The sequence below is a fragment of the Diplotaxodon limnothrissa genome, linkage group LG12 (assembly GCF_057381915.1).
Source record: "Diplotaxodon limnothrissa isolate DT_005_m linkage group LG12, D_limnothrissa_male_GT1.1, whole genome shotgun sequence".
Taxonomy (NCBI): domain Eukaryota; kingdom Metazoa; phylum Chordata; class Actinopteri; order Cichliformes; family Cichlidae; genus Diplotaxodon; species Diplotaxodon limnothrissa.
In genome coordinates, this window is record NC_140607.1 from 980,030 (window position 1) to 1,003,842 (window position 23,813).

Here is a 23,813-nt window from a genome sequence, read left to right on the forward strand (position 1 = left end):
AGATGACGCTCTTTACTTTTTGTTGATCGAGCTCTAACCATCTGTAACACAGCTATAGATCATTTATTTAGACATGGTTTAATTAACAACAACACAAGCCATCAAACTGCAGGTGTGCATGGACTCTGCAGTAACCAAGATCTCTGTATAGACATTTTCAGCATTAGTAGCAAATAAGTCGAAAGACTGGTGGAAAAATGTGACCAAAAATTAAAATTGTGATGTTGATGGTATACAAACGATTTAAATGAAGCCCTAAGTTCTTTATTTTTTTAAACCTTGGGAGTGAACTGGCAAAGAAATCATTTTAATCTCAGCAGTGCATGCTGACACTGCCGACAAGCCTCTGGCAAAAACACCGTAAACAGTATAAACAACATATTACAAGTCATGTCTGTGAGAAACAGGAAGAAACCCAGCAAAGATCTGAGAGATGCATCCGACCCTCCAGTGGATCCATCTAACGTCACCGAGGCCTCATCAGAAATGGTCCCAGTCAAAGTGTGGTTGTCAAGAAGCCATTCTTAATGATACAGGGAGGAAAGGCTGAGGTGTGCCAAATTACTCCAGAGCAAGAAAAAACAAGATAAGGACAAACATAAAGCAGAGATGTGTTTCTGTCAGAGGGGTTAATGTGTGGAAGAGTTATGACAGTGATTTCAAAAGATCTAGTTCATTTTCCTTGTTTAAAAACATGTTTAAAAATAGAGCCATAATAATACTGAAACTCTTTTTTGTTTTGCTTTGATTATTGTTATGAAATGTGATTTATTATCTAAGGTGGAAGGTTTTTGTTTTGATTTTTGTTTGTTTTACTCTTTTGCTTCGAGCCCTGTGTATATGAGCTGCACGCTAAATGAGCTTTTGTTAAAAGGCTTGGCGTAATAAGCATCTTTTGATTAGCCTTGCCTCGTGCTTTCTTGCTTTGTGGTAGATCTTAATTCTGTATTCATTGATCTATTTGAATGCTAATCAAATAAAAACACATTTTAAAAAATCACTGGAAGGCCGCATGGAGTGGTGAATCCAGATTAGCCTTTTTGGATCCAAATCGCCATCAGTATGTTCAGAGGAGCTCAGGATGGAGCTACCACAGTGAGGGTCTACAGTCATCTGTGGAAAACAGTGGAGGCTCAGTCGTGGTTTGGGGCTGGGTTTCAAAGCCTCTGATTGGACAGTGATCCCAAAGATGCTATCAATGCAGTAACAGCATATCAAGGTAGAAAACACACAACAGAACATTATCAGTAATAGACTGGCCTGGTCCAGATCTCAAAATCATTGAATCAGTGTGCGATCATCTTGACAGAAAAGCTTTGAACGTCCTTCAAGAAGCCTCGAAAACTATTCCTGGAGACGACTTGGAGAAATTACAAGAAAGCTGCCAGAGAGAGTTCAGTCTGTGTTGAAGAATGACTGCAGCCATCCCCACAATGATTTGCCATTTTCCATTGTAGTGGTGAAGCCGTATGAAACAGATAAATTGTAAATAAAATAGTAGACAGGTAGAACAAGTGTGTGCACAGTGATGGAGTTCACGGCCTGTAGTAACAGCAGAGAGATCCAAGCGAACAGAGTGAGCGACTCCTGTGAATGAATAAACAAAGCAAACCAAAAAGCTTCAGCTTATAACCTCTGCACTTATCATGGCTCATTAACGTGTCACTAATGACCCGCCCGCTGACGCTGTCTAAAGACACCTTTTGTTTGCTGGCATTCAGACTGCAGTCTGCTGACGTTAGTGCTGATGCTTTCCACAGATTTTGCAACATTTAAAATCATTACATGGAAAATGATGTGAAAAGCATTATACAGAATGTAAAGAATAATTCTGCACATCTTTATTTATTGTACAAATTATACCAATTAGACCACTGCCTAGAAAAATTATGAAATTATGGTCATTAGGCTCAGCTCAGCACACATGCAATCTCATCTTTTACGTCTGGATTCATGTTTATTTTGAGAAGGCAGTCTGAGCAGACATCCTGCTGAACCTGCAGGCTCAGCTGTGCCTCTGCTCTTTTTGTTGTTGATCATTTCTGACATCAGAAATATACAGATGCAGTACTGAGTGCTGTGTGCATTGTGCAAGAAAACGGCCAATTAGATTTCCACGGCTGTGCGTTGATAAGCATGACTGCACTGACTCAGAGCACTGATTCAAGAATATCCAACACCTTCAGGATGAACATGAAAATCAGTTGTGGCCAAGTCCTAATTGCTCACGTGATGTTCCTGAAATGATTTCATGTGATACACATTCTAATTGTTTTATATGTTTTATGTTATATTTACTATTAGTTAAAGGCATCAAAATACAGTATATAGATGACATTTTGCCAGTGATCCATTGCACAGTTACACAGCCTGACCTCAGCGGTCTGCTTCATTAGTCTGGCCATAAATGTCTTTAAGATAAATAGATTAAAACAACTAAAGCTTGCTTTCCCGTGTTTTTCACATGCTGTCATAGCACTGATGTACTGAAGCAACAGTATCTCACACACAGAAGTGTGTGATTTTACTCCCCTCTGCTGGTCTTACACCTGGACACTGAAAATGCAGCCAATTTAAAAAGAAGTGATTTACTGTAACATTTAAATTCAGTGTTCAGAGATGCACTGCTTCACACTGTTGCCTCACAGAAGGCCTTTAGTTCAAGCCAGTTGGTTTTTCTGTGTGGAGTTTCATATGTACTCGATGTGCCTGCATTGGTGGTGGGTGTACTTTGGCAGAGAGAGAACTCCAAGGATCAGACAATCCCACTTCACAATGACGGGTTGGAGGAATTCCTTTTTAACTGGGAGAGAGTAGACAAAAGTAGACACGACGTGCAGCACTGGCATATAAAGGCAATGGTACTGAAATGAGGTTAGTGGGGGAAAAATGCTTAGTGCATCATGGGAAGTCTCCCACAGCCTGAGCCTCAGCCTGTGCTCTGAGACCAAACTGCTGGGATATACACCTACAGGGGGAAATAGTACCATCACAGTGGCTACGTCCACACTGGCCTGGATACATACGAAAACGGCATTTTCGTCTGAAAGCGCTCCGCGTCCACACTAGTGTTTTCAGTTGTTTTCACAGAGTTGTGCGTCCACATTGAAACGGCCAGAAAACGCTTATGTTCCAGTCTTACGCATGCGTGAAACGCAAGAAGATTCGACCGGCCTCATTTCTGTCTGCCGCTTATTTACTTTCCTGAGTTTTTTAAATGGACTCACAATGAGGTGGAGTTGTTGCTGCGAGTAACACAAAAGTACAAAGTTGCAAAAGCGAGTGAGAAAAGCTCACTGGAGCAGACTGATATTAATCTTTAATAGGGCTGTCAGACAAAACAACTGCTGTATAATGCCCTCCGCTATCTTTGTTTAATTGGTCACATGACTGCATCACATGACTAACATGCGTCTCCGTCTGTCTCCGTTTTCACCGTCCACACTGCAACGCGAAAGCACCGTCTTCAAATGTATTTGTTTTCGAGAGCGTTTTCCAAACGCTGCGTTTTCGGGGAAAACACCGTCTCAGTGTGGACGGGAGGCCAAAACGGAGAGAAAACGATGCGTTTTCAAACAAAAATGTATTAGTGTGGACGCAGCCTGTATCTGAATCAGCATGCTTTATTAATCCCTGGGAAAGTACGTGGTTACAGTTGCTCCAGACAGTAACTGTAACAGACTGAACATTAAATAATACAATATATTACATAGTTACAAAATATAAGAAATAGCTCTAATACATACAAATAGTTCAATTATAAATATCAAGAATATTACAGAGATATATAAGAATGGCATTTCGATGAAATAACTTCCTGTGTCGCCAAAAGTTGATTCGGTTCACCTGGACGTAGCGTTTTGTGGGAGAAACGTTTCGTCATCATCAGGTGACGTCTTCAGTCTCAGCTGACTGCAGGTTTCAATCTTATAAACAGGACATTTGCATTTGACTGAAACCAGCCGTGAAGGAACAATGGGCTGGGAGGGCAGTTCCTTCATCATAATTACGCAAATTCTCATGACCACTGATCAACAACCACTGATCAAAGACCTCTGATCAATGGTCATGAGTCCCATTCACAGAGAGTTGGGGAATGGCTGCAATCACAGCATTGTAAGATGGTGACAGATGGACCCTTAGGCCCCTCCTCCATTCAGAGATGGTCTTTCCCTTTTCACGTAAATGGCCTCCTTGACTCCGCGCTCAAACCAGCATTCCTCCCTGTCCAGGATGTGTACATGTGGTCTTCCTGTCAGGTAATTAACAATCCAGGACACGGGAGAAGCATCCACCTGCATCGCTGTTAACTCATCACCCAGGAGGATCGGCCTGATGGTGTTAAAAGCACTGGAAAAGTCAAAAAACACGACCCTCACAGTGCTCGTCGGCTGGTCCAGGTGGGTGTAGGCACGATTGAGCAATAGATGATGGCGTCCTCAGCTCTGAGGTGGGGCGGGTAAGCGAATTGAAGGGGATCCTGATGTGGTCTGCCAATGGGTCAGAGCTGGTCCAGGATGAGTCTTTCCAGGGTCTTCATGATGTGGGAGGTCAGGGGCACAGGTCTGTAATCCTGGGGGCCACCGGGACGTGGCGTCTTCGGTACAGGGACGAGGCATGATGTCATTGGGACCCCCTGCAGACTCAGACTCAGCATAAACAGTTTATCCACTGGATCAGCTGCTGGAAGAAAAAAGAAGAAACACACAAAAAGAGAACAACACAGCAGGGAGACCACAGCAACAACCGAGATACGTATAAGTATCAGTAACTAATAAAGTGTGATAAGTAAGGTGTGAAGACCTCTCAGCCCACTCATATGTGTTGTTGCTGTGTGCTGTTTTAAAGTGTGTTTAAAACACAGCAGGGCATGGTGCCTCCCCTGCACCCCAAGGCCCTGCTGTAACCATATCATTGTTCTGTAGTATGTCAGGGTTGTTCCAGATAGGCGTTTGCATGAAGACTCCGTCATTGTTACAAACTCCCACCATGCTGTCAGAGAAGAGCTGATGTTGATGCTTTTAAAGCATCATGTCGTTTGATGTTTGAGCTGATAAATGGTCTGAAATCTCTGGATTAGTGCAAAGTTTTACATCTGCCCAGGGCTCATCTAAGAGGGTGTGTTTAAACCATCCTGAGATGAAGCCTGTGGGCTAAGAAGTGTTGTTGAAAGTTAGGCAGATCTAGTCCTTTGTCCTTGGTCCTTTGGGTAGAGATTTCCATGTGGCCAGATCGTCTTTTTCTTTCTCTAAAAGTGGGATGTGGTTTAATTTAGTTAAATCTGCAAGCTTAGGAGAGACATTAAATAATTAATATTTAATATTTCCAGATTGCAGTGGGGTAGAAGAAGAATTATGGAAGGAGAAATTAATCAGAAGAACTGCAGATTTTAACCAGTTTATTGAATAATCTGAAACTCTTGAAAAACAATTTATTAATACAATTACCTCAGAGAGATTGGTTTGTGAGTTTTGGAGAAAAAGCAACACATTATCTGCACAGAGACTGACTTTATGTTCTACATTCTTGCATCTGATGCCTTTCATTACTGCAGCCTGTCTAACTGCTGCTGCTAGTGGTTGGATAAAAACTGCAAACAGTGAAGGGGAGAGTGGGCATCCCTGCCTGGAGCCCCTCAGGAGACAGAAGCTGGAGGATGTTTGGTCGTTTGTTCTGACACAAGCTGTTGTTATATTTTTAACCAATTAATGAAAGAGGATCCAAAACCAAATTTGTGTAAAGTTGCAAATACAAATTTTCAGTTAACTCTGTCAAACGCTTTTTCTGCATCTAGAGACAATATTGTGGTTTTTACTGCATGAGTAGTCTATTAAATTAAGTAATCTACGTCTGTTTTTTGATGAGTGTCTGCCTTTTATGAAACCAGTTTCATCAGGAGGTATCTTCTTTAATCTCTTTGAGAGAACTTTGCAGATTATTTTGAGGTCTACATTAATAAGGGATATTGGACGATAGCTTGAGGGATATACAGTGTGTTGCTTATTCTTTCAGGGTCATATATTGTGTTCCCAGATAAATCTTTAACAGCACATATACTTGTTTTTTCTTTCTTTATTTTTAGCTGGTTAGCCAGAAATCGACCGGATTTATTACCATGTTCAAAATTCTGCAAGTGAAGTCTTTGTACTAAGAACTGTTTTTTTTATTAATGATTTCATTTAATTCTAGTTTTGTTTTGCGTGTTTTGTTCAGTATTTCCTGATCTTGACACGTAGGCTTCTTGTAAATATTTGATGGTTTTTCTAGTAGGGCTGGGTATCGTCACTGACTTCTAGAATCGATTCGATTCCGATTCACAAGGTCCCGAATCGATTTGATCCACGATTCGATTCGATTCGGGGAAATTTTGCCTCAGACAGTCAGAAATATTATAATTCAGATCATGCATCAGTACATTTCCATATTTATATATCTATAAAAAGGAAGCTGACACTTTCCAGACTTTATCAAAGGTGTGAGCATCACAGCAGAGGCCTTTGTGTCAAAGTAGCTGAGGATAAAACACAGAAAAACATGAAGGTGACTTTCCTGGCCTGGAAAGAAACGAAAGAAAACCATTAATCAACATCTGAACATTACCTGATGTTGCTGAGGTGAAGAAGAGCAGAGTTACAGAGGTTTTAGAGACACAGCTGAGAGTTTTGCAATTTTGCATAATTTTAAAAACTTTAAATTTGTTCAGTATTGAACAGCAGAAATGAGGTTTTCTTTTCGGACGTAAGTAAAAGGAAAAAAAAACAGCGTCCGACAGCCTGTAAACAACGGTAGACTTGTGCGTAACAAGCAAGCGAATAATGCAGAAAACAGATTTTTAAGAAACTGTTCTTGAAGTACAGAGAGAGAGAGAGAGAGCTGTGCACAAAGTGTGATTTTATCCTGGTGGAAGCAAAACAGCAAAAGTCAGAGTGAATTCATGACGATGTTTATCTGTAGTTTGGATCTTCTTTTGCTGCTGGTTCAGTCAATACCGTTTGGAGAGAAATAAAACCTGCAGCTTCTGAATCAGCGCAAAAAGGGTGTAAACACAAAGCTCGACCCGCCGAAACACCGGAATCAGCGAGCTGTTGCCTTTCAGCCCCGACCGTGTCCGTGCCGTCGGGTGAGAAGGGCGACATCTCACTGATTCTGATCCGTCGGCGCTTTGTGTTTACGTCTTTGTGCAGAATCCGTGTTCCTGCTCTCGTTTACTGTTTTAGCTGTTTGGTGGTTGTTGGAAATTTGTGAGGTTTAACCTGAGATTCTGGCGTTTTGGGCAAAAAAAATTATATTAAAAAAGCGATTCTGTATGTATTATTGTAGGGTCTACCTTACAATAACACGCTCCCTGAGGCACCTGTTGTTGTGATTTGGTGCTGTATAAATAAAACTGAATTGAATTCCCAGAGAACAGATGCTGATGTTCCACACAGCTCATTATAGTCTAAATATAAAGTCCACTCTTTAAGCCTTCATCTTTGAGCAGTGATGTATTAAATCCCCAGTTTTTACGTGGTGTAGTATTCTTCTTATGTCTTAGTGTTAGAAATACAGGAGCATGATGGCTAGGGTGAATCTCAGTGTCTAAGATGTCACTGAGCAGTGAGCTGCTGATGGGAAATAATCCAGATGAGAGTAGGAGTGATGGACATGTGAGAAGAAAGACGATTCCTTAATGTCGAGGTGAAGGAGTGCCATGCATCGCAAAGCCCAAAGTCGCTCATGGACTGTTTGATTATATTTGTGGACTGCTGACAGCGCTGAGGTTCTGCTGTGTTTCTTCATTTAGTCCCAGGCTGAGATCACCCCCAAGAACAAGGCTGCAATCTGGAAGAATGAGGGATCATCAACATTTGGGCCAATACATAACTTATTTGTGAAGTATCGATTTTTTAATGATCTAATCATTAAATATATAAATATATTTCACCTTTTAAAAGGACTCCTCCGTGAATCACTCCTCGAACACTTTCAGCCTTGCACTGGATGCTGCAATTGCAGGCTAAATTTCCAGTTGCTCCATTTTAGCTTTTATCTGTGTTTGTTCAAGGTCAAGAGCTAGCTTCTTGAAGCTGAACATCTTTAAAACAAAATAACTCATAACTGACTTCAGGAGGCACAGACAGGTCCACTCCCCTCTCATTATACATGGAGAACAGGTGGAGCTGTCTCCACCTTCAGGTTTCTGGGTACCAACATCTCAGCTGATCTCACCTGGACCCACACCTCCATCACCCTGGTGAAGAAGGCCCAGCAGCAGCTGCACGTCCTCCGTGTCCTCAGCAAGAACAACCTGCTGCTGCTGGCCTTCTACCGGAGCATGTGCTCTCCTACTAGCTGGGTGTGCCACAGCTGAGAACAGGACAGCTGCGCAGAGTGTAATTAACACTGACCAAAAAATTTATTGCCTGCCCTCTGCCACCCCTCGAGGCCATCATCAGATCTTCCTGTCTCAGGAAAACCAGGGCCATCACAGGTGACCCCTCGCACCCCACTCAGCACCTGTCTGACCCGCTGGCCTCTGGTTGGCCCCTCACATCAATCACCTCCCACACCAACAGACTCAAAAACAGCTTCTTCCTGTGGGCCATTCAGGCTGCTGACAAACATTTTGTGCACTTTAGCGCCCTCCAATGGTCAATGTCAGAAATAACTGCAAGTGGTTCTGTTAGTCAAACTGTGCAACAGACAAGAAACTCTCTGTTTTCAAACAAGAAACTGATGCAAAGCATTTTCTTCATCAGTGCAAAGAGTGTCCACAAATAACAGATTCCTTCAGTCGTGTTATCGATAGCAGCATTATTAACATCTTCCCTATCCTCCTTGAAAATTCAGATGGAATTAGTTCTTTTTATTTTTTTACTTTTATTTATTTTTTTACTATTTATGTAAAAAACAAACAAAGCAAAAAAAAAACAACCCAAAGATTTTAACATATTTAAAGTATCTCAAGTCTTAGCAGTAAATCATGAATAAAACTCAGATACACATCAACTAAATATTTTGCGTTTTTACCCCTGAAACACTATAAATAGATTCAGTTACAACAGGATAACTTAGAGTCAGTGATGTTCCAGTGTCATTTTTATTATAGTTTATCAGTATTTTAATATCACACCAGGTGCAGGCTGTGTAAAGATGCCCCTGAGACAATCCAGGACACAACAGCAGGGTGCAAGATGCTAGCAGGCAGGGCATACATGGCACGCCATAACTAAGTGGCCGGCATAGTGTACAGGAACATCTGTGCCGAATGGCCTGGAAGTCCCGAGGTCAAAGTAGGTTATGCCTCCTAGAGTGGTGGAGAATGACCGAGCTAAGGTCCTGTAGGACTTCCAGGTACAGATGGACAAACTGGTGATGCCAAACCAACTGGACTGCAGAGGTAGACAATCAAGGGAAAGAGGCTGTATTGATAGGTGAGGCAAGAGAAAAGGAAGGAAAAAGATACACAAGGAAAAGCAACACGAGAAGCTTGAGGTATACCAAGGGCTGAGGAGATGTAGTGGGTGACTATAACAGTGGTCCCAGTGGTAATCGGAGCACTAGGTGCAGTGACTCCCAAGATGACCGAGTGGCTCCAGCAGATCCCAGGAACCACATCAGAGATCTCTGTCCAGAAGAACGCAGTCCTGGGAACAGCTAAGATACTGCGCAGGACCCTCAAGCTCCCAGGCCTCTGGTAGAGGACCCGAGCTTGAAGGATAAAGACTTCCCAAAAGGCAAATTTTTATATATTTTCTTGTATACATATATACACACATACATACATATAAAAAAAAAACACCCAGCACGCCCCTGCGGGCGGTTTATCCTTCAAGCTCGGGTCCTCTACCAGAGGCCTGGGAGCTTGAGGGTCCTGCGCAGTATCTTAGCTGTTCCCAGGACTGCGCTCTTCTGGACAGAGATCTCCGATGTTACATATACATATATATATATATATATATATATATATATATATATATATGTATGTATATATATATATATATATATATATATACATATACATATATATGTATATATATGTATATATATGTATATATATATATATACATATATATACACACACGTATACATATATATATATATAGGGATGGGTACCGGTGTCCGGTGCCATGGTGGCACCGGTTCTGACATAAACGGTAGTAACCAGACCGAAAAGCAGCGCACATTTCGGTGCTTTATTTCGGTGCTTTATTTTCCTGAGATGTCATACACTTTGAATTCTAGCCAATCATTTTACGTTTCCAATGATAGTAGGCGGGTCCAGGTACGTACGTTCTTTTAGAGCAGAGCTACAGATTAAAAATGCCCAAGGCTAAGCGGTCAAAGTCTGGCTGTACTTCACAGCAAAAGATGCAAACTCAGCAGCAACAAGTGCTTTAAGCTGATACTGTGATACTGTCAAAGGAGGTAACACCTCAAATCCGATGAAACACCTGGCGACACATAGCGTTTTTTTTAAAAGCCGAAAAATGCGCCGTATTTGATAGCTTGCTGCGAGACCTCACACCGAGCACATCTACTGCGGGTGTGGTGCCTGTTATCGGACCGGAGTTAGCAACATCCCCCAAGAACCCGAAGAGGAGAGTCCTGGCCCCTAGCCCTGCCAGTGTAGCAGAAATGATGAGGATGATGATGCAGCAGCAGCTGTTCTTCTCTGCGTGAGTAGCTTAATGTTGTTTGTGTGTAATTTACGTTGAGTAGGCTAACCACGTTATTACATTAATGCATGTAAGGTGAACTAGCAAACACCCTCGTAGTTACATGCGGCTGTCTTCTTGTTTGATGGCAGATACTCCCTTCACCCTGGCCAAAAAGGCTAAAATGACCAAAGAAAAAGTGGAAAACAGCTAAACATGAGAGGTTTTTGGACAAAGTTTGTGTTTTTTCCATTGTTTAAGCACTGCTTCCAGCCAAGAGTGATACCATATATGCCCTCTAGCTGTATATACATGTGTATATATATATACATGTGTATATATATATACATGTGTATATACATGTATATATATATACACATATCTGTGTCCAGCACCGGAAAGATGGCTGCAGCACCGGATGGAGCCATTGTCCATATCGGCTACCTTCATACCCGATACCTGAACTCCTCCATTAATGGCAAAGAGCTCCCTCGTCTTGATGTCCATATAGGTGAATAGGTACAGAGGCATATAGTGTGGATGTATAAGCTGGAATGCTAGAGCCACAGTCACCTGCAAATTTTCTGTCAACATATCAACTTTATTTTAAAAAAGGAATGCCTTACAAATGTATTATTTCTGAGTGTTCAAAAGTTAATTTATTATAAATAAACTGAACTCTTCATTCGAAAAATCATAATTACGTATTATGCACCACAATAGTGTCCAGCCAATTATTAAATACAAAGATATTTTAAAAAGGCTAACCAAAAAGTCCAACCATCAAAATGTATAACTGCTTTTTTTAAACGTATCCGCTTGAACAGTAGAGCCTGTCAGGACTCCGTTTCCTTGTTTTTTACCATCACATTGCTCTGCTTGCGTATGAGGAGCTGGTTAGGCCCTTCATTAGTGGCTTTGATCATTTTCCAGGCATCATGGTGCATGAGTCCCTCCAGAGAACCGCCATTGATAGACAGGACTTCATCGCCAACCTCGATAAGTCCGGAAAGCTCTGCAGCTCCTCCTGTGTTAGACATGAACAGCAATTCAGACTCAGATAAAGCTCCTTATTTTACTCTGGTCTACTTATGATCTACACGCTGAAGATATATTCAAATTATAGCTATGATTTGAGAGATGGCCATTCACCTGGCTATAACCAACCTTCCCTGTCAGTGTCTGTCAGATTTAAGCCTCTGATTTCTCCTCTAATATATGCATATCTCACAGACTCTCATTATTTGAATTAAGTCAAAGATTTGTGTTTAAATAAATAATAAAGGTACTTTCACACAGGATACACTGCAATCATTACTTTCAGTGTGGCCGTTCCAAGAAAACACGCATGCAGCTGTCATGGTCACTGAGGTCAAAGTTCAACAAATGTAAAGTTTGATTTTGTTGAACTTTCCAGCGTTCCATCTATTCATCCTCTTCTGTTTATCCTTATCATGGTCGCAGGGGGGTGGAGCCTATCCCAGCTATCATAGGGCGAGAGGCAGAGTAAACCCTGGACAGGTGACCAGTCTGTCACAGAAAGACAGACAACCATTCACACGAACATTTACACCTGTGGACAATCTAGAATCACCAGTTAACCCAACCCGACTGACTGCATGTCTGTGGACTGTGGGATGAAGCCGGAGAGAACCTGGGCAAACACGGGGAGAACGTGCACACAGACAACTGAATTCAGGACCTTCCTACTGTGAGGTAACCGTGCTAACCCAAGTGCCACAAATTTTAAGTTATGCAACAAATTTTGACCACAAGAGGAAAATGCTGTGGGGGAAACAAGTTTCCATCCAAACAGAAATGTCAATGCTGTTATAACAGTCACGTTGTTTGATTTAAGGCAGACACAGTGTAAACAGCTTAGATTTTGTGTTTCTCCCAGTAGCACTACAGCTATTAAAGCTCTTAAAGAAATTAGGGGTAAAGAAAATAAACTGATCTCACTGTGATGGCTGTGTTTACTTTCTCTTCTAATGCTCAAACACTGCACTGAAGTCGGCTTCAATCACTAACTTTTACTGAATGAACGAACACAAAGGTAGCGTCCACTCTGTGTCCCACTGATGAAAGTATCTGTGTCTGTGGCTAAAGACCCGGAAAAATATACGTTAAGTTTGTGCAAATGCAAGCAGAACTGCTGCTGTAGCTTCATGATTAAAGTCCCAAGAATTGCAGTGAGTGTGCCCTATCCCCTGATCCCTGCTGTTCATTACAAATGCACCTACAAAATAAGAGAATGACCGTTTTGGGATTTTTTTTTAAGAAAGCATGAATGAAACCAGGAAGGAGTGTACACTGAAACACAGGAGGTGGAACGACTTTAGTCATGTTCCCTGTGATTCACACCAGGCTGAATTTGTTTGCTAAGCTAGTTATCTATGTAGCATTATGTTTATGTTTGAGCCCGAAGGTTTATGTGATAAAATCTTTAACAAACAAGAATCAGTATTCATGTTAACATTATCGTCTGTGACACCAGCAGTTACAAAGACACAGTTTACGTCACATGGAAACCTTGTGTTCATTGTTAACAGCGGCACACACACTGTGACGTCACAGTGTGTGTGCATTTTGTCTGAGAAGAAAAAGTCACCTTTAAAGATGCGTTTGACAGTGAGAGGCCTGTCTCCGTGGCTCAAAGACCTGCCCCCCTCCAGACTGAAGCCCAGTCCAACAGAAGTATTATGAAGCTCCACTGTTACAGCACCATCTGGACTGACATCCACAGCTGAAAGACATCCCACACCAAGAAGGACAGAAGTTAGATATAAACCTAAGAGAGGATGCTGCTGCTGACCGCTGGACTTCAGCTGATTGCAGAAACCACACCACGGGCAGAGCTGTTTGCAAGGTTAATGTTTGTATTTAAAAGGGTCAAATGCTCTGACGAAAGAAGTACTCTAAGTCAGACAGCATCAGAGTGATTTAAAACCGACGTTACAGCCAATGAGAATATTACAGGAAGCTCTGTGTACCCACTGGAGATGGAAACCTACCTCCGCTACGCTCCAAAGACTTCTGGGTAGCCGAGGCTTGTCTGTCAGAGATACACTGCACACTGTCTTTGTCTCTGTGAATGACCACTAAGACCTGGTTGGACTGCTTGGCTTGATGAAGACAGGATCTAGCCTCTGTGTGTGTTTTACCCTCCAGACTGGTGCCATTTATGGATAAAATGCTGTCATCTCTTTGGATTGTACCTTCAAGACCAGCTGCACCTTTCGTGAAGACCCGATGAACCTGAGGACAAAAACATATTAATAATACATATCATTCAGTCATGTATTAAATACATTTATTATGTGTTCATTAAGCAGATGGGTCTCCTGAATTATTGGAGGATCATGGCCTTTACAAAACTGTGAGAGGTCACGGTGAGTTGGTGCAACAGTGACAGTTACTCACTGAGCAATATGTGACTGATTTCAGTCGATCACTGTTGCTCTCAGGTTAACCAGTCCTTTCTGCATCTGCCATGAACTAATTAAGTGCACTGATCAAACACAACATTATGACCACCTGCCTAATATTTTGTCAGTCCCCCTTTCCTGCCAAAACAGGGCTGAGCCATCAAGACTCCACTGGACCTGAAGCTGTGCTGTGGCACCAAAATGTTAGCAAAACATCCTGTAAGTCCTCAAAGGTCCTGTGAGTCCTCAAAGATCCTGTAAGTCCTCAAAGGTCCTGTAAGTCCTCAAAGGTCCTGTAAGTCCTCAAAGACCCTGTAAGTCCTCAAAGATCCTGTAAGTCCTCAAAGATCCTGTAAGTCCTCAAAGGTCCTGTGAGTCCTCAAAGGTCCTGTAAGTCCTCAAAAATCCTGTGAGTCCTAAAACCTCCTGTAAGTCCTCGAAGACCCTGTGAGTCCTCAAAGGTCCTGTAAGTCCTCAAAGGTCCTGTAAGTCCTCAAAGACCCTGTAAGTCCTCAAACGTCCTGTAAGTCCTCAAAGGTCCTGTGAGTCCTCAAAGATCCTGTAAGTCCTCAAAGGTCCTGTAAGTCCTCAAAGATCCTGTAAGTCCTCAAAGACCCTGTAAGTCCTCAAAGGTCCTGTGAGTCCTCAAAGACCCTGTAAGTCCTCAAAGATCCTGCAAGCCCTTAAAGATCCTGTAAGTCCTCAAAGGTCCTGTAAGTCCTCAAAGGTCCTGTGAGTCCTCAAAGATCCTGTAAGTCCTCAAAGGTCCTGTAAGTCCTCAAACGTCCTGTAAGTCCTCAAAGATCCTGTGAGTCCTAAAACCTCCTGTAAGTCCTCAAAGACCCTGTAAGTCCTCAAAGATCCTGCAAGCCCTTAAAGATCCTGTAAGTCCTCAAAGGTCCTGTAAGTCCTCAAACGTCCTGTAAGTCCTCAAAGATCCTGTAAGTCCTCAAAGATCCTGTGAGTCCTCAAAGATCCTGTAAGTCCTCAAAGGTCCTGTAAGTCCTCAAAGATCCTGTAAGTCCTCAAAGATCCTGTAAGTCCTCAAAGGTCCTGTAAGTCCTCAAAGGTCCTGTAAGTCCTCAAAGATCCTGTAAGTCCTCAAAGGTCCTGTAAGTCCTCAAACATCCTGTAAGTCCTCAAAGGTCCTGTAAGTTCTCAAACGTCCTGTGAGTCCTCAAACGTCCTGTAAGTCCTCAAAGATCCTGCAAGCCCTTAAAGATCCTGTAAGTCCTCAAAGGTCCTGTGAGTCCTCAAAGATCCTGTAAGTCCTCAAAGGTCCTGTAAGTCCTCAAAGGTCCTGTGAGTCCTCAAAGATCCTGTAAGTCCTCAAAGGTCCTGTAAGTCCTCAAACGTCCTGTAAGTCCTCAAAGATCCTGTGAGTCCTAAAACCTCCTGTAAGTCCTCAAAGACCCTGTAAGTCCTCAAAGATCCTGCAAGCCCTTAAAGATCCTGTAAGTCCTCAAAGGTCCTGTAAGTCCTCAAAGATCCTGTAAGTCCTCAAAGATCCTGTGAGTCCTCAAAGATCCTGTAAGTCCTCAAAGATCCTGTAAGTCCTCAAAGGTCCTGTAAGTCCTCAAAGATCCTGTAAGTCCTCAAAGATCCTGTAAGTCCTCAAAGGTCCTGTAAGTCCTCAAAGGTCCTGTAAGTCCTCAAAGGTCCTGTAAGTCCTCAAAGATCCTGTAAGTCCTCAAAGGTCCTGTAAGTCCTCAAACATCCTGTAAGTCCTCAAAGGTCCTGTAAGTTCTCAAACGTCCTGTGAGTCCTCAAACGTCCTGTAAGTCCTCAAAGATCCTGCAAGCCCTTAAAGATCCTGCAAGTCCTCAAAGGTCCTGTAAGTCCTCAAAGGTCCTGTAAGTCCTCAAAGGTCCTGTAAGTCCTCAAAGACCCTGTAAGTCCTCAAACGTCCTGTAAGTCCTCAAAGGTCCTGTGAGTCCTCAAAGATCCTGTAAGTCCTCAAAGGTCCTGTAAGTCCTCAAAGATCCTGTAAGTCCTCAAAGACCCTGTAAGTCCTCAAAGGTCCTGTGAGTCCTCAAAGACCCTGTAAGTCCTCAAAGATCCTGCAAGCCCTTAAAGATCCTGTAAGTCCTCAAAGGTCCTGTAAGTCCTCAAAGGTCCTGTGAGTCCTCAAAGATCCTGTAAGTCCTCAAAGGTCCTGTAAGTCCTCAAACGTCCTGTGAGTCCTCAAAGATCCTGTGAGTCCTAAAACCTCCTGTAAGTCCTCAAAGACCCTGTAAGTCCTCAAAGACCCTGTGAGTCCTCAAAGATCCTGTAAGTCCTCAAAGGTCCTGTAAGTCCTCAAAGGTCCTGTAAGTCCTCAAAGATCCTGTAAGTCCTCAAAGGTCCTGTAAGTCCTCAAAGGTCCTGTAAGTCCTCAAAGATCCTGTAAGTCCTCAAAGGTCCTGTAAGTCCTCAAACATCCTGTAAGTCCTCAAAGGTCCTGTAAGTTCTCAAACGTCCTGTGAGTCCTCAAACGTCCTGTAAGTCCTCAAAGGTCCTGTAAGTCCTCAAAGGTCCTGTAAGTCCTTAAAGATCCTGTAAGTCCTTAAAGATCCTGTCAGTCCTCAAACGTCCTGTAAGTCCTCAAACGTCCTGTAAGTCCTTAAAGGTCCTGTAAGTCCTCAAACGTCCTGTAAGTCCTTAAAGATCCTGTAAGTCCTCAAACGTCCTCTAAGTCCTTATAGATCCTGTAAGTCCTCAAACGTCCTGTAAGTCCTCAAACGTCCTGTAAGTCCTTAAAGGTCCTGTAAGTCCTCAAACGTCCTCTAAGTCCTTATAGATCCTGTAAGTCCTCAAACGTCCTGTAAGTCCTAATAGATCCTGTAAGTCCTCAAATGTCTGCTGCTTGAAGTTTTGAAAGGCTTGTTGTGTTTTGTAATCTGAGCTGCTGGTAACCTTTGACCTCTGTAGCTGGTGACTCTAATGAACTTTCCCTCAGCAGAGTGGGCTTTGTCACACTGTTTGGTGCATTTTGCTCTTGAAGAAACTTTTCTTGAGATTTTCTGGACTAACTGAATCTTCATATCTTAGTGAGGCATTCAAGGCAAGTAAATGAATGTGCAAGAAAATGTGCTTTAAATTGTTGCAACAGTCACCGTACATTATTGTTTAAATCTGAAGGATGTGAATCTGAACAGAGATTCAACATCTTGTACTTACAGTTATGTCCTTTTGCTCGAGGTCAACTCCTCCAGCAATACTGAAACCAAGTCCTGAACCTTCTCCTTTACTCAGGACAACAAGACGAGTATTTCTGTTAGTCTGCAAAACACACAGAGAGACAAATAAAGAACACTCAAACTCAGCTGGACTCTGTATCTGCAGTGAGACATTACCTTGGTTTGCTGAAGCAGGGTTGATATGTAAGCTTTCGCTGTTAGTGAGGACAGCAGTGTTTCCAGTTTACACTGACTCACAGGTGAAGCCGACAGCTCCTCTAAACTGCAGAGAAAAAGCCATCGAATCAGGACATTTAATGTGTTTTTTTCACCCACATTTCACAGTTATGTTTGGAGCAAAGCAGCTGCTGTGATTTACAATGACTGGTTTAAAGTCTCACCTGATGGACCAGCCGAGCTGCCGGCCATGGGTCTCTCGGGTCCTCTGAGCAGTCTCTTCAGTGACTTCAGCCTCACTGTGGTTAACGCTGTTCAAATCTGCTTTCATTGGAGTTGCACAGGTTGGAAAGCTGTCAGTCACTGGGGCTATAGTGGACTGGGTGTCAGAGTCTGTTTTATCTGCATTGCTGCACCCTCCTGCAACGTCCTCTTTGCACAGTTTTTCCAGCTCAGGCATGCTGAGAGCCCTGAGCTGCCGTAACCTACTGTAGAGAAGTCTGCCATGTTTCTTGCGCAGCACTGGAGGAGTGTGTGGTGCAACCCCATCTGGAGCTTTGTGAACTTCATTCTTAGAAGACTTACGAAGACGAAGAGAACAGGATGTGGCTGGAAGCAGATTTTCCACATAAGAGCTAAAACTCCTTTGCCGTGTCCGGAAGTCAACAGCATTAACCAGTTCCATATAACCTGCAATCCTTTGGTTCAGCGGGGCTCTATATGCCAGCGCATACGGCTGAGGATCACTGCTTTTCACCAGGGGCTTGTCAACATTAGCCAGATTCTCAAAGGATTTGATTTTATGTCGGACAGAGAAAGGACTGTAATCTGCAGACGAGGCAGTGTGTGCGGACAGGGTCTGTGTGGACAGGGTCCGTGTGGACAGGGTCTGTGTGGACAGTCTGGATGTGCTGGACTTCGCTGTCTCTTCTGTCTCCATAACTGTCACAGGTTTGAAACCTTTACTTGTTGAATGAGCTGCGGTAGAAGACAGTGAATGAAATGCTGTGTTGGTGACCGAGGCAGCTGTTCTTTCTTCTGCGGTGACAGTGGATGAATGCATTGCTGCTAATCGTGCATCTGTATCATTTCTGTGTTTATTTTCTTTTGAAACCTTTTTGTCTCTATGTGACATAGCTGCTGCTGCTGCTGCTGCTGACGATGATGATGATGATGATGAGGAAGACAGTCGCACTTCCATGAATGTCCTCTGAGTGGCAGGTCCATGTGATTCAGCTTTTGCTTCGTAACCTACGTGCATATCTTTTTTGGGCAGCTGCACAGTTTGCAAAGCTCCATCTGAATTTCCATGCTCAGTCATTATTTGCTTTGTGTCACCTGCTCCGGCCACAGCTAGGCCACTCCTGACATCAGGCTGGTTAGTGGGCTTCAAAATCCCAATGGTTACCACAGCTGCTGGATTTGTTGACTGTCTGAAGGAAGCCTTTGTATCTGCAGGGACTGGACTCCCCAACAGTTTTTGAAGAGGCTCCTCTGGGCTGTTCTTCTTTTTAATACTCAAACCTTTAAGTGTGGAAGGACCACTTTCAACCTGAAGTCTGAAGTTACTCCTCCACACAGGACTGTCTGAGTAACCGAGGTGTTTCAGCTTTGAGCTTGTCTTAGGTAAGGAGCAAGCGTCAGGCTTTAACGTATCTTTACACTGCACGACTTTGTGATTGTTGCTCACTGACGCTGACATTTTGGATAGCCTGGAGCCTGAGGGGTTGGATTCCACTGAATATGTTTGTGTGTCGTCACACCTCAGTAAATCTGATCTTTGGGAGACGTCTGCATGCAGATTTTCAGTGACGGAGTGGGCTGCTGGTGGAGCATGGTTTCTGTAAACGCTCGTGTGTCTGGATGCTGCACACGCTTTAACTCTGTCAAAGTGTGGCTCTGTAGCAGAAACAGGTGCTGTACTGTTAAGAAACTGGCATGGTGACCGTGTAGAAGAGACACCACCAATACCATCTGCCATGTTCTTTACCACTGCACTGCAGTCACTGTTTGAACCACTGACATCTGCAGTGGGATCCATGTGTTTACAACTAGGATTTGATTTTTCTGGACCTGATCCGCTGAAAACTGCAGAGCTGCCTTCTTTCTGTTGGTTCACACATTTATTCATCAGAAAGGCAGCACCCTTTTCATCTCTGGCTTCCAAAGGAGGCTTCTCACACAGGGCTGCACCATGTTGGCCTGGACAGCAGGTTTCAGGCTCATCACATGATATTTCCTCACTGGTGTTGCGGCTCACATCTGATAACACGTCGTCTACATTGACGATGGGCAAGTTACAGTCTGGTTGGATTGTGGCTTTTCCTAAATGTGTTCTTATTACTTGATCAGTCCCCCCCTGAACAGATTTGGCTGGATCCACTGTGGATCCATCACTGCTCTGTGACCACACAGTCCCTCCCAGGCTGAGCAGTCGATCTACAGCTGGCACAAGACATGAAAAGATCAGGATCGAATGAGAGGAGGTTGGTAACAACGAATAATTTACATTACATATTTTTTTAAATATGAAACCAGTGAATTGTAATTTATATGATATAATTTGATGTGTAAGTTTAATTATTTATGTGTACATATTAGTGATGCAACGGATCAAAAATCTCACAGTTTGGATCTGATCAATTTTCGGATCAGCAAAAAAAGAAAAAAGACAAAAATTTAACATTTACTTATTGAAGTATTTTTTGCCTGTTAAAAACATTCAACTCAAGACTCATTCCACGCAGTTATTAAAAAAAATTATGGTACAATATAGTGCAGTATAGGGCTTTGTATCTACCACTCAATTCAATTCAATTCAGTTTTATTTATAAAGCGCCAAATCACAACAACAGTCGCCTCAAGGTGCTTTATATTGTAAGGTAGACCCTACAATAATACACACCGCTCATTACATCGCACTCCGCTGCCCTGGAGCTCCACCCATTTGTAGTAGTTGGGCAACAGAAGATGCCTGGGACAGTTCAGCCATAACTTTAAACTTCTCCTGCTCATACATGCTTGGAATGATCTTGCCACTAAAGTGGACGCGCAACCGGATATCATAGCGTGGCTCAAGCACATTCATCATAGTTTAAACCCCTTGTTTTGCACAACAGAATACGGCCTCCCGTCTGCAGCTAAACACCCCAGTAGCTTCTGTAATAGCTTTAGCCCGGTCGGGCTGGGCAGCAAAGGGCTGCTTAAATGCCACAAACTCCTCTGCTCCTCCACTTGGACCGCTAGCGCTGGCCATAGCTATCGCTTGACAGACCTACCACGCGCACCATACACATACTTTTTTTTCTTCTTTTTCGAATCTTCGGACCACGTGCGTGCCGAACCGTGGAGTGGGATCGGTTCCGATTACGGATCAACCGCGATCCGCTGCACCACTATATAACATGTATCTATGTAATTCAGCCTGTTGCATGAGAGGTGAGGCGCCGTCATGAAGGTGAAGTGATTAAAGACCTTTTCTCATGTTAGCAGCGTGAAATGAACCCGAATGGATTTCTCTCTGATTTGAACCAATGACTCTATCAACTGTGTTATATTTGATACAGTCATTGCTGTGAACTGCTGACTCCTAACATACAGAGGGAATGCATACAGCCACACTGTACAATACTATTACATACGATACAGTGATATGCATCAAAAGGGTTGCATTATATTATAATCTACAATCTCATAAGGAAAGACTAAAGCTACTGTACACAGATGTATACTCAGCTGGTCAACTGCAGGACTTAGCTGGAGACATTGCTGTGGCTGATCCAGGAAGTCACATGATCGACTGCTCTCTCTTGTATTACACATGTTTGCACTTTAGTGTCTAACATGCAAAGATGTGAAGAAGTCTCTGTTTACCAGTTACAGAACTGAAACTGTCAGGAGCAGCGTATATGGACAGGTTATCATCAGAGGAAGTGACTTTTCCTCCTTTTTCCTTCGCCTGCTTATCAGTAATGTTGATCTATGATGACATGTTTACTCAGAGAGACATGATGACTTTAAAACAGACATGTGGAAAGACTCCCCGTTTTAGTGCCCCACAGCAATCTCTGTGTTACATAAAGATTAATGTTACACTACGCCTAGTGTGAAGCTACAGGGCAAATCTAACATTGGTCATTAAAAGTAAAATATAAAGGTTAGTCACCGTGAACAGAGAGTCAGAGGCGTGCAGGTTGCTTTGGGGAGGAGAGAGCGGGGATGCTGATCCTACATCTGAGGTCAGCATTAAAGGAAAACACACAGCAGTCTATGTGAAAGCTTAAAGAGTAACACTACCTGGTGGCTTAGAAACAGCACTACACAGCAGTGTAAGCGCACATTCAAAGACACACAAATATACGATTTAATCATATCGTAACCATTAAGTGGAGACGGTTTTCCTCCCAGCAGCTGGAGGTTTGAGTGTAAGCTGATGGGCAGGCTGCAGAAAGTGAACGAGCAGTGTAGCGTGACAGAAGTGACATGTTCAGCTGCTTAGTGTAGCTGAGCATCTAATCAGGAATCCAGCCTGTATATTGTTAGTGCTTCTTCCCCAATGCAAAGACAACTGTGTGATGAGACGCAGACCACAGCAGCTATAAACATATTATTACTGCACTGAGGAAATGTAGAAAGGGTTGGGTGGAAGGAAGAGTCTAAAGCTCTGAGTAGCCAATGTTTGTTTTTATTCTCGTCTGACATTGGCCAATCAGCTGGGCAGTCCATATATACGGTTTTTAAATGGAGCTTTTCTATTTTCTCAAAGCTTTACACAACTAGGCTCTTTCATCCATTCACACAAAAACTTTTTCTATTTAACTGCTTTCTATCTAACATTCAGAGACATTCACACTCCGATGGATGCATCAGAGAGCAAGTTGGGTTTAGTATCCCGTCCAGTATATTCAGCAGGGATTGAACCACCAACCCTCCGATCAGTGTTGGGGAGTAACAGAGTACATGTACCGCCGTTACGTATTTAAAATACAAAATATGAGTAACTGTATTCCGTTACAGTTACTGTTTAAAAGGGTGGTATTTAGAATACAGTTACTTTGTTATAAATGGATTACATGGCAGTCCTCTGTAATTCTGGTCATTCCACGCTGCGCATTGCGGCTGGAAACCCAAACAAAACACGCGAGAAGAGGCTGTAAAAAGAAAACGCGTCCTGTTGGTGGCGTCAATCACACGATGGACCCGGAGCCAGCGCCAGCGCAACAGAGTTTCGGACTTCGAAGTTCCAACACCATTTCATATTCAAAGAAGAAAGGGATGGGCGAAATTTAACAGTGCAATGCAAAAAAAGAAGATGCTCTCCTCGCCAAAAACTCCACCTCCAACCTAACAAATCAAGTAAGTTATTATTAAAAACTAACGTTAGCCTACTGCAAATATCTCATTTTAGTTGTGGTAGCTACCTGGGCTATGTGCCACTTCAGTAGCTTCGATGTGATATTGCTGTGATTTTAGCTAACATTGTTAGCTGACATCAGCTAACAATGTTAGCTGACGTTAGCTAAAGTTAGTTCATAGACTGTTAAACTTGATGGATAGCATTAACAACCTGCTAGCTTCAAATTATCGTGTGCAGTTCTGAAAGCAATCCCAAAATGATTAACAGTAAGGTGGACATTAAGGTTGGGCGAGATTTAAAAATTTTCCAACCAACAATCGTCAGTCAAACAAATGATGATAACCAACATATTCGCGCAGGTGACTTGTTAGTGGGCGGAGTAATGTAATCATGCACGGACTGATTTGCGCATCTAGAACATAAATAGAAAGTTTTCCTTGTTGGAGTTTCTGTATTAACATTGCTCCTTTTTTGGATTATTCATTTATTTATTTGAGATGCACCAAATTGCACAAAAAACCTTAACTTTACCTCTGATATTTTTTTATGGTCGCTGGAAGTGACATTTTGGTTTTTAACTTATTTGTTGTTTGGTCGAGTGTCTAAGACATAAACACTGGAACACAGTTAAAGTGGAAGAAGAAGACAGTTTCTTTGTATCCCTACCCACCATTGCGGTTTCTTTATTTAAATTAAATGTTTAATTTTTTCCTGAACATAGACTACTGCTGTTCTTTCATTCTGAGCTTGAGTAAATGAATCGCTGCATTTGTTCATGCCGTTAAAACATCACTATTATATTTCCCGTTGACTGCTTCTCTTGCCTTCAACCAACATTATTATTATACTTACTCATGGGCAAAAAAATTAAAAATTCGTCTTGTAAACACAATCGGCGAAAGGCTCAACCTATTGTTGATAGTCGATATATTCGTCTAATCGCCCAACCTTAGTGGACATTAGGTAAGGCTGCACTTTTTGCAGTGATCTCGAATACAAAACTATTTCTTCATCAGTAATATTTTGTCTTTTGTTCGGTCTCTTTTTTTTTTTT

General features: G+C 42.6%; 1 protein-coding gene across 1 annotated transcript in view; it reads right to left on the minus strand.

Annotated features, from left to right (window-relative positions):
• Window positions 1-11,359: 11,359 nt before the first annotated feature.
• Window positions 11,360-23,813, minus strand: part of pdzd2 (PDZ domain containing 2) — a 101,176-nt gene continuing 88,722 nt past the window's right edge. The window contains exons 22-27 of the mRNA XM_085367010.1: window positions 17,628-19,848; window positions 17,404-17,509; window positions 17,228-17,329; window positions 13,655-13,898; window positions 13,252-13,386; window positions 11,360-11,667 (exon numbers count right to left, since the gene is read on the minus strand). Coding sequence (XP_085223136.1) covers window positions 11,477-11,667; window positions 13,252-13,386; window positions 13,655-13,898; window positions 17,228-17,329; window positions 17,404-17,509; window positions 17,628-19,848 — 2,999 coding nt within the window. The 3' untranslated portion in view covers window positions 11,360-11,476. The remainder of the gene's footprint in view (window positions 11,668-13,251; window positions 13,387-13,654; window positions 13,899-17,227; window positions 17,330-17,403; window positions 17,510-17,627; window positions 19,849-23,813) is intronic.